This window comes from Leptidea sinapis, chromosome 28 (genome assembly GCF_905404315.1).
Source record: "Leptidea sinapis chromosome 28, ilLepSina1.1, whole genome shotgun sequence".
NCBI classification, from domain to species: Eukaryota; Metazoa; Arthropoda; class Insecta; order Lepidoptera; family Pieridae; genus Leptidea; species Leptidea sinapis.
This window is the reverse complement of record NC_066292.1, coordinates 5,601,187-5,621,865: the sequence shown is the minus strand read 5'-3', so window position 1 is coordinate 5,621,865 and position 20,679 is coordinate 5,601,187. Positions and strand designations below refer to the sequence as shown.

Here is a 20,679-nt window from a genome sequence, read left to right as displayed (position 1 = left end):
ATACAAATTATTTAAGTTTTCTTTAGTGTTAATTCCGCCAATATTTGTTTTTAAAACAATTCGACACGTTGAGGATGCCTCGTGTAGAGGCGAAACACGTGTCGAATTGTTTTAAAAACAAATATTAGCGGTATTTACACTAAAGAAAACATAAATCATTTTTATAATTATGGATTTCCGCAAAGTAACGCCTAATTCAATAAATTTTCTAAAATAGTAGTTATCGCTAATCTTAATATATATAAATCTCGTGTCACAATGTTTGTCCTCAATGGACTCCTAAACTAATGAACGGACTTCATGGAGTGCAGTTTAGTCCAACTTAAGAGATAGGATAGTTTTTATTTCGATTTGGGACCCATAATTATTTTTATTTCCAATTTTTGTTTTGTTTGGACATATTTTCTGTGAGAGTATTTTTGACGCGCGGTTTGACAGTTCTGCTGTGAAACAATTTCATTATAACAAGGAGCATATTATTATGTTACAATGAAAAATTATTGACAAATTCATCAAAAACGGTATTTTATTTATTATGTACAGCACAACGTCTGTCTGGCCAGCTAGTTTTACTGTATAAATTATAATGTTTATGCACGTGCAGGAGATTGTTATATTAGCCGTACATAGTAATAATTTCTTTGAGATTTTCCCTTAGAGATTCTCGTGGCCTCATTTGGTACGTACAGCTCTTTTTTGAAGTATGAAGATATTATTTACTTCCACTGTACTACTCCATAATATAATACCGTACGACATAACGCTATGAAAATATCAAAAATAGACAATTCTTGCTATTCCTATGTCAGTAAGTTCCCGTATCCTATTTACAGCAAAAGAAGCTGATCTTAATTTACTAGTAAAATAAATATGAGGTCCCCATTGAAGTTTTAAATGTAATATTACCCTTTAAATTCTGAATTATCATCAACTTTCAATACTGTTTCATTAATATTTACTTTTGTGTGTACTTGCTTTTCATTTGGCAAGGTAAATTTCAAACATTTTCTTTTAATTTTATTAATTAAAAATTGAGTTTTGAAATTGCTTTTAAATATACGCTCCAGTTCATTCCTATATGATACTTCATTCACTCGATTGAATGTCTTTTGAATCCCAAGTAAATTCTATTGAATTTCAAGAAGTCCAACATTTCGTGTATTTATAGCAATTACTTTAGTTTAAACAAAATAATTACATACACGTATTGAATGTTGTATTCACCATTAGATCCAAAGCTAAGAAAGTCCCCATGTCGAACATTTGTGTATCGTTAATTAAAAAGGTCAACTTCCTGTCAGCGGAACAATTCAGGCCTAGTGTCTAAGCAATTACTTGGTATCAGAACAATGCATCGGCTGTTAGTTCGTGTGAATTAGGCTCGTTTGCGCCGGCTCCTTCTATAGACACTGGAAAGTGTACTTGCCTTATTAAGTACCACAATGGTGTCTAATGTACACCTTTAAGTGTATGGTTTCAGTTAAAGGCGCAGGCGAGGCGTATAGCGGATTTTAATCAAATACCGTTTAAATTTTCTATTGTTCTAAACTGGATGGGGTTGCCTTCTGGTAAGAACATTGCATACTTATATATAATGTTCCGACCCTTAGGTCGGAAGGTAATATTTTATATGAATATATTCTTAATCCTTTTCTTAAACACAGAAAATGCATGAATAAAAGGGGAATAAAGGGATTGTGTGGGGCTTGCACCCACAAAATCTGTGTCTATTCCTCAATGGAACCATTAGTGAAAATACAGAGTGCAGTTGCGAATTCACCGCACTTTTACACGGTCTTGACCGCCACTTGACTTATTAAATTTTGTTTGATTGTATGATTGAAACAAAATTCAGATAATAAGCTGTGCGATATGGGTCAACGATATACATATATAACGGTAATAACATATACATGGCTAATATCTGACATTAATATCGATGAATCGGAAACAAACCTTTAAACCTATTCATTCTTCAACATACAAAAGCTGCACCTGTAGGGATTTGAAGTTTGAACCTTGAATAAACAGTTAGCGAGAACAAAACTAAGAGATTATAATGAACTTGCTACAAATAAAATTTATTCTGTATTCTGTCATTGTTTTCTTATTCTTTAGAATTTATTTATGTTTTTTTACTATATTCAAGTTTTCTGTTTATGAGTTATCACGCTAACCGCCCCGCTAATGCTCGTCTCTCAAGCCATACCGTGTATACCTCTAAAAGTAAACGGGTCCGCTGTCGCAATTGACGCTTGATTAGTTTGAACGAGGATTAGAATATCTAGAGGCTCTCAATGTGCACGTTTTTGGCAGCTTTGTTATGAGATGAGGTTGTGAAAGAAGTGTTTCATACATTTCCAAATAGTTTTAAGAGACTTCCCATAACGTTAGACAATAATGGAATACACATTTATGTATCAAACTGTACAACGATTTTCTGAATTCTAAGATTGAATACAGAATTAAATGTAAGCCAACTTCTAAATATAGTAATTGTACAAATCCTATTGGTTAAATATGTAGACAGCGATTGTCTTGTGTTTTTTTACACAGGCTCCACTTTTTTCGAATATTTTTCATGTGAAAATGTAAATGTAAAATGTTATGAAGATTCTAATAGTGAATCAAGCCTAAATTTTATTATTCAACCTTATGTTTCTATGTTGGTATTATATTTTTTTAACATTAAATTTATAATTGGCAATAAGTTGAAAAATCATTAGTCAAAATTCGTATTTCGTATGTCTAGGTGACGAGCGCAATTGTAGTGCCGCTCAGAATTTTTGGGTTTTTCAAGAATTCTGAGCGGCACTGCACTAACTCAATGACACAACACCTTAAAAGTAAAGATCACATACAACACTTAGAATTACCATCAGCTGAACGTCCTGCTCGTCTCGTCCCTTATTTTCAAAAAAAAAAACGTTATCTTACAAACTTCATATTCTTAAAGTTTCATCGCGTCGAGTTTCAATTCGACAAGTTCAACCGCAGTTGTAAGTTGTGTACCCGAGGGTTATAACTCGATTATCGCTCGTCTCATTTTCTACTGATTCGAGAATAATTCCGCAATCCGAGTGGTAGGGGATGTAAGTGAATTAAATAAGATGAATAGTGTTGGGGCGATTTTCGCCGTTTCAATTTCCTTAATCGTTTGAATGACGATTAATTACGCTATAAGATCTCAATGTCTGAAGGAATGCGTACATTAATTGTATTAAGTCTTGCGAGATCTGTATAAATTGTTAGTTGAGACTGTATTTGGAGATTCATAATTGAATTAACAAGGAACATATTGTATACACAAAAACATTATTAAACTGATTATAACAGGAATTAATAATATGAATTACTAGCATTTCTATCTTTAGTTCATATTGCCCAGCCTTTGGTTACTAGAATTGTAAATCATGTACCAGGTAACTCAGAGATTGCGTATTTGAACGAAGCTAACAATACTTGGCTAAATATTGCAAACATTCAAAATTTTCCAGACGAATTAAAGTGTCAAAAAGCATGGGACGCACTTCTTTGTAAGTCAGCCTTTGATGATCTTTTGATCTCATCTACTGACAGAACGGAGCGTGCTCTTCTTTTGGCCGTGACACAAAATGAGTCGGGCTTTTGGTTACAAGCCTTGCCTTCTGCGCCGATTGGAACGCTACTTGACAATATGACATTGTCAATATGCGTATCACTCCGGCTAGGTATAAAACTGAATAAACCACATCAGTAGATGTGGCGTTCAGATGATCTTGGACGTCACGGGTTATCCTGCCTAAAATCGGCAGACGTCACGCCAGCATTAATGAAGTCATCCGCAGGGAATTTGCCGCTCTTAATATACCAGCTGTTTGAGAGCCAAATGGCGAGCAATGGCGATGGCAAGCGTCCAGATGGAATGACGCTGGTGGCTTGGGCACTCTGGCTCCTTCTCATGTCCAAGTTACGTCATTTGGTGCTGGGGCTGCTGCTTCGACTGCCGAAGACAGCAAGCGTTGCAAATATGTTGGTCTCAGTGAGTCATACATCTGTGTGCTGTTTGGTGTTGAGACACTTGGCCCGTTGGGCCCAGAGGCGCGTAGAATGTTCAAAATACTATCTTCGTGCCTCAATAAGGCTACTGGAAACCCAAGCGCTGGCAGCTATTTCGGTCAACGGATCAGCCTTGCTATCCAACGCGGTAATGCTGCCAGTATTCTTGGTACGCTTCCACGTAATGATAGTTTTAATTTTATGTAGTCATAGTATTGTAAATACAGTTATAAGATTTGTTTTGTTTAAATATTTTTCTCAATTCATTCAAATATATAATAAATTGTTAATAATATGAATGTTAAATAAAAACTTGCAACAGAAAACCTTAAACTCCTTTTATATTTGTTCCAGCCTTATTCCAAAACGTCCGAAGTTGTTTTCACGGGACTGTCACAGGCATGTATCATAGTTTATGTGTTAAGAACTACTTTATCCATAATTTATTACTTATAGGCTACTTTGAAATATCTTTTTCATACGCGTAGGATCATTCCTCTTTTCCATTGCGCATTTTTTTATTTTTTTTTACGTCTGCTTCGGATGTTCTCCTAAATTTTGGGGTTAAAAATTTACTTAAGTTAATTGCAAATGGTTTTCGTGTACAATAATAATCAGGCAGTGTGATGTGGCTGACTGGCAGACTAGGAATGAATTTCAGAATGGGGAAGTCTGATGTAGTAATATGATACTAACCAGTGGTTAGGTTTTAAGACTACCACGGTATTTACCAGTGGCTCCTTTGCACAGGAAGCCGGCTAGATTATGAGTACCACAACGACGCCTACTTCTAACGTGAAGCAGTTATGTGTAAACATTACGGTGTATCGGTCTGAATGGCGCCGTAGCGAGTGAAATTACTGGTCAAATGAGACTTAACATCTTATGTCACAAGGTGACGAGCGCAATTGTAGTTCCGTCAGAATTTTGGGCTTTTCAAGAATTCTGAGCGGCACTGTAAACTGTGTGTTGTAATGGGTAGGGCGTATTAATTACCATCAGCTGAACGTCCTGCACGTCTCGTCCCTTATTTTCATAAAAAAAATTACTAAGCCAAAAAATCAGTGTTGAATAATTCGTAATAAATTTCGTAAATTCGTCTAACAGTAAAATAATATTCAAACTCATCACATTCCTAATTGTATGCAGAACTCACGTGGCCAAGGACCCCAGGATTCAGACAATATTTAGCTAATATAAAAAGATTTTTTCCTAAAATTGGTATATTATTTAGGTATATAAGTAATAAGAAAATAATTGTTGGAAATACTCACATCCAAGGATGTTTCTTGTACTTCTATCTGAAAGAGCAGAAATCAGGATAATTACTGTATGAATTAATTTCGGATACGAGATTTCATTAATATACCTATTTACATTAATTTTTGATTACTACGTTTACTTACATAGGTACTCTCTATGCATTATGATCTTTTAAACTTTATGCTATAGTAAATGTAAGTTTTCGCTTTTAAATAGAGCTAGATTTTGTATTTTTGTACTTCTTATTCAATAATCTCATTGGGTACAATCGGTTTTGCACAGAAAGTAAAAGCGAATGAATTTTCTCAAGTAACAATAAGAAAATAAAACAAACTGATTCAATTTTATGGTCCCGCAACGAATTTTTATTGCGCTAATGCGCTCCACAATAGCTCCGAGTATTAATATTCCACGTATAATATTGAAAAGCGCTAAAATATAAGACGTCACATACGACGGTGGTTTATAGCGTCGTAAAGCGCGACGTCGCGTCAGACCTAGCGCTTACCATGACAAATGCGTTCAATAGGGTGTGGTGTGACTGTGAGCGACCTTCACATGGCTCATTTTTCCATATTTAGAAATTTTTGACCCGACCCTGGATCAAAAGATAATATAACATAAGCGGTTGTAATTAGACAATTTTTTTATATTAAACTTCATCGAGGATTGTGCTCGTAAAGTTTAATCTTGAATTTATTCATCTGATCAGGTAAAATTATTTGAATGAATGAATGATAATTGAATTTATTACAAAAACAAACTATATACAATTATAAATATTACAGAGCTTATAAAAAACACACAAAATAACAACAATAAAATTGTGAGTATATAAATACTAGATACAAGAACATAAGTTCTTAATATCCTTCTCTTTTTATATAGATATAGTTAGTAATTAAAATATTTTGATTCATTATAAGTTTTAAGTATACAACAATGAAAATCTGATTCTACGATGCATATTTTTGGTCAAGCAAACATCGAATATTTGTAGTAGTACAGTACTTAGCTTAGTACAGACGCATAGGGTATAGCCATAGCGAAAGGAGATAGAGTCCATTGTGCATCTCAGTTCTCTAGGTTTTCCACACAGCTTATGCTTCGTTAATGGTTAACGAAAAGTGAAACAAACGATTCTTTTGGGGTATCAATCCATTGCTTAGCTTGGATTACTGTACTTGATTGATAGCTTGTTATATTATATATATATCTGGAATCTCTTTAAGAAAAGTATGTGTCATAATATCCAGCTATGTTCTTACTCAGGGGGTCGAGTTGCCATACATATTCTAATGTTGCATCATGAGCATTTATAGCAAATAGACTATTTGCCGTTTTTATTTGCATAAAAGTGAAAGAATGTAGGACCCTTATGCAAAATATTGTAATAAAAGTAGACTTTATTTACGCTAACAGTCCGGCACTACTATTTGCAACGTAACACAAGTCAGAATTTAATTCCAACTATTTTCGATATGGAACGTGCTTCAGTTTACATTCAAAATAGTTTAAACTTAAAGTTTTATGACTTAGAAACTATTTCGCAGAGAGCGTTTGTAATAATAAAAAAATAGTGTTCACTTACTGCCGTCTTTCTTTAAAATTATTAAGATACAGTTTCTATGTCAACCGTCAATCAATCCTGAATCTACATTTCAGTATTACATTTAATTTACAGATCCATGTCAGCTATCCATCGCGTTTATACAAATCGGCCTCTAAATTCAAAACTAGCCCGAAAGAGATCACCAATACTCTCCACTCAATGTCGTTAGTCCGATATTCAAGTCAAAACCTTGATAATAACTATGAATTTACGTGTATCTAGTTCATAATTATTTTTTTATCTTCTTATGACTAATGTTTATAACTATAACATTCTTATATATCCTATTTGTTCGCAAAACGTATTTACATTATGATGATGTATTATCATCATCTCTGCTGCATCATTGCTGGACAAAGGCCTCCCCCAATGATCGCCATGACGGTCGGTCCTGCGCTGCCCTCATCGAACGTGTTCCGGCGATGTTGACCAAGAAAATTTATTGAATAAGGCGTTACTTTGCGGAAATCCATAATTATACAAATTATTTAAGTTTTCTTTAGTGTTAATTCCGCCAATACTATATTATATATACAATATTATATATACAATATTATATATACAATATACAATATTGGCGGAATTAACACTAAAGAAAACTTAAATAATTTGTATGATGTTGACCAAATTGTCGGTCCATCTTGTGCCCTGCCCACTACCAGATGATGAATTACTAATACCTAATTTACACTGGCTCTGTACATTATATTATTTTACATTAATATTATGATTATAAATATATTTTAAGAATCAAAAAAATATATAATAAGTAGATATTAACCGGCCGTTAGACCGCTAAGTCTGAAGACTTATTTTAGAACAAGAAAAATTTATTCCATGCTACACACATAAAATTTCATCCAAGAAATTAATAAATTCCTTAACCTTACTTAAACTAAACATGCTGTGTCGCAAAAGAAAAGCTTGTGCTGTAAGGCAGTACTGACTACAGAGCTGCTTTTCAGCATGTGCCAGAAATTGTAGATGAATTGAAAACGAAAATATTAGTTTGAGTTGTAACAAATCATTAAATAACCTAAAGCCTATTGTAAACCTTTAACAAAAAAAAAGGATTTTGGGAGAGTTTCTTGCGTCGCTTCTACCTGTTTTCCCTGTACTTCCCCGAGACCTAGGCTTAGTGCCGCTATTTTTGCGTTGTTGTCGAGGACTAAAGTTTTGAAAGAAGCGCCTTGTGGCATACATGATCAAAGCCCTTCGCTGTATCCAGACGTTAGACAGACCGTCTCCCTTGCATCAGGTTTGTGTTAGGTATACCAGAAGTCAATGAACTACTGGTGACCTTCTAGGTATAATGCCCAGGCGTGTTCTAGTCGAGTAAATACAAAGCTGCTCGCTGATTTTGACGACATTTCGATCGCACGGGCGATTTATCGCCTGAAGAATCTGGAGTCACCAGATGACCCGTACGCTCGTTTGTCCTCCTCTCCTATAAAAAAAAAACAATTTGTAGTAACAAATAAAGCAGTTACGTCATCCTATTGACATCTCCTTAAATGACATCGTTTGACACTGACGCGTAACGTGGAGCTCAGAACACTGAGATCATAAATCACCGAAGAGAAACAATGCCGTGGTGACAATTACACTTCGTGAGTTTGTTCGCGACGCGTCGTTGCGGCTTTCGTCTGTACACTACGTTCGATGTGAATGAGTGCAACACCTACGGAAGAGAAAGTATTCGTTTTCGAAGCAGTCATAATAAAACGATAATAATATACTCTCTTACTGAAACTGCATTATATATATATAGAATGGTAATAATTATTATAATAAATTTACCAATCTCAATGACACCTAATTTGAATTTAATGGCAAATAAGTCAACTATATTTAATTATTATATTATGATTATATTACTATTGCGCGCACGAGTTATTGAAGGCGGAAGGTTTTGAAAAAAATCACAAATGCTCTACTGAAATAAATGCACTACATTTTGTTGAATGAGCAATAGTGAAAAATGATAAACGACTTCCATGAGTCTCGCCTTTTGGGTTATTTTGAAGAAACCCAATACTATTGATTGAGTTGCAGTTCAAAAGAGACAAAGAGAATCAGAATCGACTCGCGGCCGAATGTACTTTGAGTGTCACGTTTCATTCTCTTTTCATCAATATTCTTGGACTATTGTGGACTTTTCTTCCGAATGCTAGATATAATATGCAAATACAATTTTCAGTTTTAACAAGACCTTTGGGGTCCTATAATTTATTTATTTATTTTTTTATTTAATAGGTACACACAACAGAATAACAACAAATACATAATTTAAAAGAAACTATCAGCTAAATACAAGATAGGCTGCAACTCCACGAGGGTGTACACAGCATGTTTAGCATAAAATAATAACTATTAAAATACAATAATAATAGTAATTTTAAAACTACCTTTAGGTAATGTTAATATAGAGAAAATATATATTTGGACAAATAGACTTGAATAATTACGGTAAGGGTATATTAAGATTTTTTAAAATAATTTAAAGTAATTAAGGAATTTATCTAATCTAGATTTCCATTTACAAACAGGTAAACTGTGGATGTCAGGTACTTCACTATTTTCGAGTAGTAGGGCATTGTATAGACGATTGACGACAAATTATATAGATAGGGTTATGGAAGGACACGTTATTATTACAGAACGGCTAATATAATAAAATATAATAGGGTCAAATAAAGAATGAATGAATAAAAATTATGGGCATGACAATATAATATAAAATAGACAATATAATATTGCATTCTTTTCAGTACATGAACACGACTTGTTATTTTAAGATAAATAAAAACAGTTCCGAATGTCATTTATATCGTAGAACGATTTTACATCAAGTTACAAACAAGTATTACAATAATAAATATGATATTCTGATATTGTGCAGTATTCTCGTAAGGAGCATCAAATAAAATACATTTAAATAATTATTGTTCTAATTGATATAAAGAACGTTAAATTGATTTAATGAATTACTGTCGTGGTTGAAAAAACCAATAAAAATTGATTTAATAATCACTAGAGGTTTCCTCAACTATAACCCGACCTCTTCTTGAATCATACAATGGATTCCTAAAAGCAGCTCTTCTTTGAGTACCAGTTGAAACAATAGAATCTCTCCGCGTTAATGAGACGACACTATCGCTTCGACGTTGATACCTTGATAGACCTATTCCACCAATTAGGGGATATCTCAAGGCTGGTAATTTGTAATAATAAAGATAAATACCTGTGAAAACTAAAACTACACAGAGTATTGATAAATAAATAATTTTTCCACTCTGTCCATAACTATCTCTTGGACTACCGCTTATGAGAGTTTGCCTCAATCCATTCCCCCAGTGTTTTGGTAACCACCGGTCAATAAAATATGCAACTTCAGCACTCATTCCAGTATAATCTCCTTTTTCGACTACAACAAGTTGTATTTTGTTTTTCAATCTACCCACATGTACAATTAGTTTATCTTTATCATAACTCTGTACTATTTTATCGACAAATTCATGAAATTCCATCAAATCGAAACTTTGGTCTACATCAAAAACCGTAACACCACCACATATTTTACAGCAATGTCCGATAGGCTGTATGGGATCCATACACGTAGGCACTGAACAAAACTTTGCAGAACAGTCAATTTTGAGGAAATTATCCTGACAGGGACATCCACTACGAGACTGACATTGTACATTATTAATAATTTTTACAGTATTAAAATTAAAATAATAATTAGTCAATGGTAAAACAAATTGTTGTGATGGATCGTGAGTCGCCTTTAAAAATCCTAATCCATTATAATTATAGGTTACACCACGTATTTTAACACTTTTTACAACTTGCTCTCTTTCGGGTAGTACAACAGTGAAAACTGAATTCTCAGGAAACTCAACAACATCATCAAAACAAGGCACTCGTTCTGCATCAGGCGTCGCTTCATTAAATTTCGGAGAGCTCCACACGCCTGCTTGAGCCCAAGAAGAAACAGACTTCTCTAAGAAGTAAGCATTTCCGGTCTCCGTGCAATTATCATTTCCCGGTCCAAGCATTATGACGCCGTCTGATATAAGCAATTCTCCATCCATGGGCAGAATAAAACTGTTGACAGATATATCAGATTCCAAATTTATAATGCCATTAAGAGTATCTGGAAAGATCACATTTTGTTTTGAGCAAGGGATCTTGCCATCCTTAAAATTCAATGGTGAATTAAAATTTGTATTTGGTAACCACGTAACCTTCTCAGTTAATGAGATGTTAATTAAGTAAAATAACGTTACATAAACAGTTGAAAACATATTTCGTATGTTGAACCTCTGTGTTTACTGAACTAACTATTATCGACTGAACAATTGTAGGAGACAATTTAATGTGATACTAAATGATGTCTGGTTATTTATCAGAGCTTTGTTTTGAATTTGCCAGGCATTATTAATGATGTGGGTGGATATCTAATCAGTTATGACTGTCCAGAATCGACAGTTACAGCAATGTAAATGATTGATATAGTAATTTATTGAATTTGGCGTTAATTTGCGGAAATCCGTATAAAATCCAAATTTGAAAATTATCATTATTATTTTTAGTGAGTTGCATTTATATTCATAAAAAAGATTCAAATTAAAGGATAAAATCGGTTTCACATAAAATTAACGCTTGAGCTTTAATGAGAAGAAGTCTCAAGGAACTCTAAAATAATTGTAATAGTTCTGAAGTGTTTGATTTTTTATGTAATACTCGTATAAATTGTCACTTTTGTGTATAACAGCGCAATAAATGAATATTGTATTTAACCACATAAATGCTAGTACTTTTATACTGATTAATAAAGCAATTCGTGGGAAATTATTCCCTAAACATTCCAAAATATTCAAAATATGTATGTAGTTATGTATAATGATCAAGCTTCATATTTCACTTCCAGCACTCCCGGAGAGCAACCTGTTATTTTTTTGTCATTCAATTATAAATGGTTTACAAGAAAGCAATAGACAGCTTTAGAAAGAGCACGGCTCATATCATTAATAAATGCTTGTCTACGTTTTACTTTAAAGATCAAGGATGTGTCATCTGAAAACAGTACTATATAATGATTTTTTGCTAAAAAGGTAAGGTTGATCTTTAATTTAGATAAGAAAACATAAATGGTCCTAATATTAAGCCCTGGGACATCCCCGTTGTTACAAGATGAAAATTTACCATTGATATTAGAGTTGGAACGTACTCGGCAAAATGCAATACTAGGTATGACAGTGACTGCGACTCAAAAAGTAACAGTGACAAATTCCTGTAACAAAATACTAGTTGTAACTTTAATGCTGAGTTAATAATATACTAGCTACTGTACTGGAGCGTATATTTTTGTTGTTTGACTTTGGTGTAACTTGTAAGCGCCATCTTAAATCTTTACGTAATACTTTCTCTTGAAGTAACTTCGAATTTTAAGAGTTCTGTTTTTTGTGTTAAAACAGAACTTAAGTACAATTTTTTATGAAAATAAGGGACGAGACGAGCAGGACGTTCAGTTGCTGATAATTGATACGCCTTGCCCATTACAATGCAATACATTATATTCTTAATTGTTTTACTTAATAATTATGATGTCATAATAATTATTATTATACTTTCGTATGTTGAGTAGATGCATAAACAGTGATTCTAACCTGGTACCTGCATTATTAAAATTTGCCCTTAATATACAAATGAATTACTACCAAATTATCAATATAGGTTTTTCTTACGAAGCGATACGCTCGCGCCGCATTATGCTACTCGTAGGCACAAAATCGCTGTGACTAATAAACAAATACGAAAAAGATCAAAAATAAAATAATAAGTAGATACTTAGTGGAAATAAAAACGGTTTTAATTGAAATGTACTTAAATATTATGTTATCGTATAGTATGTTAAATAAATGCAAGTAAGTTATGCATTTATTATTGCCGTAAAAATAAAAATATTCTGGAGCGTATATTTTTCGTTTTTTGACTTTAGTGTAACTTGTAAGCGCCATCTTAAATCTTTACGTAATCCTTTCTCTTGTAGTAACTTCGAATTACGAACCACCGACCTGGGCCTACAGGGTGTAAACAGGGTTTACGTGAACGATCACCTTACGTATACAAATAAGATGCTCTTAAATAAAGCAAAGAGGCTAGGTAAGGAGCGGGATTTTTCCTACATCTGGGTCAAGGGGTGCAAAATATTTGCTCGAAAAAACCCTACTTCTCATATTATATCAATTGCATCAGAATCAGATCTCAAAAAGATTTCATAATCAAATTAGTTGTGAGCTATAGTCTTATAAAGTTGCAGCTTGTGATTTTTTCTACTAATAATCCCTTTAATCGTATTTTTTTGGTCGGCCAGCCTTACATCTCTGCTTTTCTCCCATTGTGCCTATAGTAGACATTAATGATTTAATTAAATTAGTTTCTTTATTTTATTACTTATATTTTTGTGGTTTTATGGACTGTTTCTTGCGCTTTATTCTGTCATTTAATTTTCTAACTATTCTGTACCTATGCAATATTTGTTATAATGATGGTCAAAATCTACTATCAAAACGTACGTGGTTTACGTACTAAAACATCGGCTTTCTATCGAAACATTTGCTTAAATACTTATGATATTGTGTGTTTGACAGAAACTTAATTGATGGAGTGCATGACAGTGAACTCTTTGATGATCGCTACGTTGTTTATAGACGTGACCGTAACTATTGTAAGACCAAGCAAACCAAAGTCAGGTCAACTCATTACCTGTACAATTAATATCCTTTTCGGAACACCTTACCGATCTTGTTTTAAATAACCCATACAATAAGTTTATATTACTAGGAGATTTCAATATGCCGAACCTAAGGTGGAATCAATGTAATCAAAATTCATCCTATACTGTTTTTAATGTACAAGGCCCACACCAAGTAGAATTTTTTGATAATATTAATTTAAGTAACTTATCGCAATATAACCACATACCTAACGTAAATGACAGAATATTAGATTTAATTTTTTGTAATAGTGAAGTATTTGTCTCGTCCTGTCCTAACCCCCTAGTACCTGAAGACCAGCATCACCGAGCTCTCTGCATTTTTAAGAGTTCTGTTTTTTGTGTTAAAAAAGAACTTAAGTACAATTTTTTATGAAAATAAGGGACGAGACGAGCAGGACGTTCAGTTGCTGATAATTGATACGCCTTGCCCATTACAATGCAATACATTATATTCTTAATTGTTTTACTTAATAATTATAATGTCATAATAATTATTATTATACTTTCGTATGTTGAGTAGATGCATAAACAGTGATTCTAACCTTATTTATTATACAAATAAATTACTATCAAATTATCAATATAGGTTTTTCTTACGAAGCGATACGCCCGCGCCGTATTATGCTGCTCGTAGGCACAAAATCGCTGTGACTTATAAACAAATACGAAAAAGTTCAAAAATAAAATAATAAGTAGATACTTAGTGGAAATAAAAACAGTTTTAATTGAAATGTATTTTAATATTTTACTTAACTACATATATTATGTAATTAAATAGTATGTTAAATAAATGCAAGTAAGTTATGCATTTATTATTGCCGTAAAAATAAAAATATTCAGTAGTTAATAATGTAAGTAAACAATATTTTCTTATCCTACATTTAAAAGAAGAGGTGAGCCATAAGTATTTTATTAGTAAATCAAAATAATATAAGAGATACAAACCACATACTTAATAATAGCTGTGACAAAATACTAGTTGTTACTAAATACTCTTATCAGTAACCAGTAACAGTTGTTACTCAAATAACAGTCGATACTAATTAATACTCTATCTCGCTTGTCACTGTGATTTTTGATATTTTGTCACAGTGACGACCCGTGATATTTTGTTATACCTGTTACATATACCTGTGACGATGGATACGTTTCACCCCTAATTGATATCAACTCTCTGAATTCTATCAGAGGGGTAAGATGTTATAAAACTCAGAGCGATACCACGAATTCCGTAATGGTCTAGTTTTCTGAGTAACGTCTGATGTGCAAAAACTGCCTATTTATCAAAAGTATCACAAAAAATATAATAACACACAGAGACTACAGATTTATAAAGGAGTATAGATATTAAAAGTAGACTTAATAACCATTCTACGGATACGAATACTAGTCCTAAATCATGACTTAATTGTATCGTGTTATTATAAATCGTCTTGCTAAGACTTAGCTTATATATCTATATTTATAAAAATGAATTGCTGTTCGTTAGTCTCGCTAAAACTCGTATATATATAAAAATGAATTGCTGTTCGTTAGTCTCGCTAAAACTCGTATATATATAAAAATGAATTGCTGTTCGTTAGTCTCGCTAAAACTCGTACATATATAAAAATGAATTGCTGTTCGTTAGTCTCGTTAAAAATCGAGAACGGCTGGACCGATTTGCCTAATTTTGGTCTTGAATTATTTGTGGAAGTCCATAGAAGGTTTAAAAGGTAAATAAATAGGAAAATGCTGCTAAATTAAATAAAAACAACAAATTTGTTTTTCCTTTGATGTGTCCATACATAATTTCTATGAGAGAATTTATTGACGCACGGTTTGACAGTTCTGTTGTGAAACAATTTCATAACAACAACTGGGAGCATATTTTACGAAATAATTCTTGATGTTATGTTATTGACAAATTAATAAAAAACATAATTTTATTTATTATATACAGAACAACGTCTGTCGGGTCAACTAGTATAATATAATAGTCTGGTAAACATTTCGATTTGGCTCACAGGTATAAATTAATTACATATGATGAATAAACGTATTGTAGCTAAAAGTACTTTTGAACCAGTATTGAATTGATTTACTGAAATCTCAGGCTAGAACCGCCCATGGAATAAAATATCACTGAAATAAAACCGTCTCACGCGGCGAATCGCCGTTACTTCACCAATAATGGAACCCTTCCCGAAACGTCCCCCCAACTTCATAGCACAGTAAACGCTGAACACTTACTCTTATCTACCATATTGTGCGTTTCAGCGAGTTTGTTACGATTACACGACCAAGAACAACGTGTACACACGGGTGTGTGGTTCGAATTTAACCGCTAAGCTGTTTATAAACGTCCTAAGTACGTTATGGTATTTACATGTAAAACGAAATCACCATATTATCATTTGGTAAAATGCGAGTCGAAGATTTTGTCACTACTACCATTCAAATTGTAGCACCTACTAGTAACAATAGTATTATTTTTGCATTTTCATGAACAATGGTATTCTTCATAATTTCTGCATGATTTTCCGCAATATTTAATATAATTTATATAAAATATTAGTTTGATTGCATTTGATCGGTTTGAATCATAATTACATTACGTTTTAATAAAACTTAAGATTTGATTTAATTTGTCTAATAAGATATAATAAGTCAAATCAAATATGCAAAATTTGTTTTGTTGTTTTCACTAACCTCTAAATTGTATAATTTGGATCGTGATGGCTATCTTTTGTCTATAACTAGGAAATTTGTTGCATTCGCAACCTTTTTTGTAACATTATAGTGTTAATAAGATCATCATTATATAAGTTTTGTTTGCTTTGCGTAAACAAAACTGTGCGGGTCTGCTATCCATATCATCTTCCCATATGTTCTAATATTAATGTTAAAAATAGTTATGATTGAAAGAGATAGCTAAGAACTTTACTAGCGAATTATCGATTCTAATGAGACGGGTTATACAAATAACAACTTCACTATGAATTCTCTCTAGTCATCTAATCAAGCAAATACAAAACAAAAATGCGAACTTGAAATTAATTTAAATAAAACAGAAATATCAAGAAAGAAGCATTTACTTAACCTTTAACATGTACCCACGTCTTATTAGTTCAGGTGTTTAACGTTATTATAATCCGGATTTCAAGATGTTAGTTATTGATAGAAATAATTTGCCATTTATTGTTATGGAGCTAATAAATAAAATTAAAAATACAGAAAAAATTTTCACTCAAGAAATGTTCTCATTCCACATAACATATGTATAAAATTAAGAATATGGTTAAGTTACGAAATACTTTCCCGTATATTTTGAAAGGCTCTTCTCAATAAAATTTGCATAACTACGCTCCTTGGCACGGGTGCAGTCTTATTAAATTTCCTCCCCAGTCATTAATGGTTTGTTCTTAACCTAGCGGTTATATATAAATCATAAGGCATCAAGAGTATGCGTTTAGTTGACTTTTATTACGCTCTCAAGACGCAAGTAATCCTGGGGATTTGCGTTGAATCCATGTTTATAGATAATCTTTTGTTTATATCCGGCTTGCGGATATAAATGCTTAGCAACGGTAATTTATATATCATATTACAGCTTACTTTAGAATTTATTGGTATTAAACAAGAATTTGTATACTAATGCTTTCAATTGTCTGAACTTCTTCAATCTTTATTTACTAAGTATTTTACTAAAACTTTCTTTATATTTACATGATGCACATTGCTTCTATAATGTATTTTATTATATTATAAGTTTTGTCGTGCGTTTTCAGAATCATTCATATTCTTTACTATTAAAACATAGTAATATTATTATTATTATTAAAAAATAGTAATATTGTAAACAAAATTTATGAACGACGTGGGACTCGAACCCGTGACCAAGCACTCTTCCAACTGAAGCAACCGTTCGAATGACATATCGTCGAAAAATATAAAATTGATTGTTTAGTTTTGCAAGAGCGACATCCCAAGTCAATTTCCTAATATACAAATATTGGGGTTGAGAAGGTTATCAACTGTAAAGTAGATCCTGTAGATGAAGCCACAACCTGAGAGTTGAACAAAGCATACAAAATTTATCCAATGCGTCACTCGAACCGTTGGCGCAGTTGGAAGAGCACGCGCACGGAACGAAAGAGGTCGCGGCTTAGATATAACCTGTATTTTGAGCAATATACGCACACTGACACAAAGTGTCATACAAATCGCGAGTGTAAGACGTAGCTTGTCACGCACACACGCGTCAAGTATTACACCTGGCCTATTTTTATAGGTTGTGTATGTGTAATAGCAAGAGACTATCTAGACGTATAAATTATCTTAGTGGCTAATAATGAAGAATATTGTTATCACCAACATGTATGATGATGATAGCGATCAACTTTCGCTATTGTACATGTGGCGGATGTATTCATATTAATATCTTTAACACTTTTATTTGTTCGTGTATTTTAAGGATTCCACTAAAATATGAACACCTAAAGCATGACTTATCTGTAAAGATGATTTTTCTGTTATCAAATTGTAACGTGCAGTTGTTATTTATTTAGGGATAAATTGTTCAATATTATTAAAACATTCTGAGGTTTTTAATATCACAGAGCACCGATACTTAGTTTTTAAATTAAGTACTTAAAATATTCCAATTTAATAATCCCAATGTTAATTTGATTCAATTTTATCTATTATTGATTTTATTTTTATAAATTAAATTATTAATTATAGATGGTTTTATTCTTACCAATATTTTATGTTGTTGATCGTTTTTTAACTTTGTCGTTTTATTATAATGGTTTACGTGTATATATATATATATATATATATATATATATATATTTTTTTTTTTTTTTTCTTTTATACAGTCGTAAGTAAATATAACAATAAATATATGAAAACTGGTAGATGTAGAGTGCCACATTTTATAACAAAAATTAAAAAAAAGCGTGTAATTCTCGAATAATCTAATATATAAAATTCTCGTGTCATGGTGTTAAACTTTGAAATCCTCCGAAACGGCTTGACCGATTCTCATGAAATTTTGAGGGCATATTGGGTAGGTCTGAGAATCGGACATCTGTTTTTCATCCCCCTAAATGTTAAGGGTGGTCCACATGATTTTTTTTTAATTTTTTTGACATTTTTTTTTAATTTGTTTGATTATGAGTCAGCATTAAAAAATACATACAACTTCAAATTTTCACCCATCTACGATCAAAGTTTCTTTTATATCGCGATTTTAATATCGGCAATACAACGTTTGCTGGGTCAGCTAGTATATATATAATATAAGACAAACTTACAGTTCTGAAGCATAATTCAAGAGAAAAATGAAAACAAAAAGTTTACATAATTTGTAAATTAACTAGTGAAGATTACAAGAAAATATATCAATTGTTTTATATACAAAAAAGTTAGCAAATAAGAAAATAAGAACGAAAAAACGAAGAAAATATGTTAAGTAACTTACATTTGGCGACTAACATTTGGTTTTCAAGCCAAGGTTACTAACACAATATATGAAAAATATGTATAATAATAATAATAATATTGACACACTTTTTACACAAATTATCTTGCCCCAAATTAAGCATATATAGCCTGTGTTATGGGTTACAAGACAACGATATATTTAATACAATATACTTACTTAAACATACATACATTCATATAAACATACATAAATACATTTAAACATCCATGACTCGGAAACAAACATCCATATTTATCATATAAATGCTTGCACCTACCGGGTTTCGAACCCGGGACCTCTAGCTTAGTAGGTAGGATCGCTAACCACTCGGCTATACAAGTATGTATATTAGTTATCTGTCAGTCAATGAATATTATTATTATTATCTTACCGATAAAAACAGGCCAGCAACATTAGTTTGGTGTGCGTGACAAGCTACGTCTTACACTCGCGATTTGTATGACACTGTGTTAGAGTGCGTGCATTGCTCAAAATAGAGGTTAGTTCTAAAGTCATAGTTTATCTAGACGTATGAATGATCTAAGATTATTATACCTCTTCTTTAAGTTTGTCAATTTCAAGATCCACGACTCTGCTTCATCCGAGATCCGAAATATTAGTTTATTATGGCATTTCATTTTACAAAAAGATATAGCATTGAGTTTGCGTTGAAATCGTAGCGTATTTAGAGCATGATCATACAAAAAACGGGTAATTGTATAAGTTGGACCGTAGTGCAGATGTAGGCTTTTCCTGGCGCGCTGCCAACTGTGCCAGGAATTATATCAATGTTACCAACTGCACTACGACAAACTGAATCCAATGGACTGCTTGCTTCAAATGGGACACGTTTTGTTCGCTTTGTGAGGAAAATGAGGACTTATTGGATAGAGTTGTTTGGGTAATCTAATATATTTTGCAAATATTGAAAGAGTTTTTGATCAGTGGATTAAGCTTAGAACTATGTCGTTATTTCCTTACGAATCTTAATAAATATAGTAGTTACCCACCCTAGGTGTATTTTAATATAACATAATACTTAAATTCTTGCAAAACAGTTACACAATATTTGGAAATGAGTAGACTCTACATTGATCAATGTAATATACATCCTGGGTAAGATATTTGCACATATAGCCTTGTCCCAGGACAATGTATGTATGTTTTTTTTATGAAAATAAGGAACGAGATGAGCAGGACGTTCAGCTGATTATAATTGATACGCCCTGCCCATTACAATGCAGTGCCACTCGAGATTATTGAAAACCAAAACCAAAATTTTTGAGCGGCACTACAACTGCGCTCGTCACCTTGAGACATAAGATGTTAAGTCTCATTTACCCAGTAATTTCACTAGCTACGGCGCCCTTCAGACCGAAACACATTAATGCCTACAAATTACTGCTTCACGACAGAAATAGTCGCCGTTGTGGTACCCATAATCTAGCTGTGCAAAGGAGCTGTTAGTCGTGTAAATTGTAATAAGTATTTAATTAAATTGGTGCAAAA

At 32.6% G+C, this 20,679-nt stretch overlaps 2 protein-coding genes across 2 annotated transcripts; both read right to left on the bottom strand.

Moving 5' to 3' along the window:
- Positions 1-463: 463 nt before the first annotated feature.
- On the bottom strand, positions 464-9,738 carry LOC126973058 (uncharacterized; the record flags this gene model as incomplete). The annotated part of the gene is made up of 4 exons (XM_050820172.1): positions 9,661-9,738; positions 9,105-9,135; positions 7,020-7,037; positions 464-483 (listed from the first exon to the last, which is right to left on the bottom strand). Coding segments are annotated over exons 1-4 (147 nt in total), but the record flags the coding sequence as incomplete, so codon positions are not given.
- Positions 9,739-9,936: 198 nt separating this feature from the next.
- LOC126973057 (protein amnionless) lies at positions 9,937-11,223 on the bottom strand. Its single transcript, XM_050820170.1, has one exon. The coding sequence runs from the start codon at positions 11,221-11,223 to the stop codon at positions 9,937-9,939; it is 1,287 nt and encodes a 428-aa protein (XP_050676127.1).
- Between the last annotated feature and the right edge of the window lie 9,456 nt (positions 11,224-20,679).

Excerpts from the sequence above, each read along its gene's own strand:
- LOC126973057 (XM_050820170.1), bottom strand. The coding sequence starts at position 11,223 with ATGTTTTCAACTGTTTATGTAACGTTATTTTACTTAATTAACATCTCA.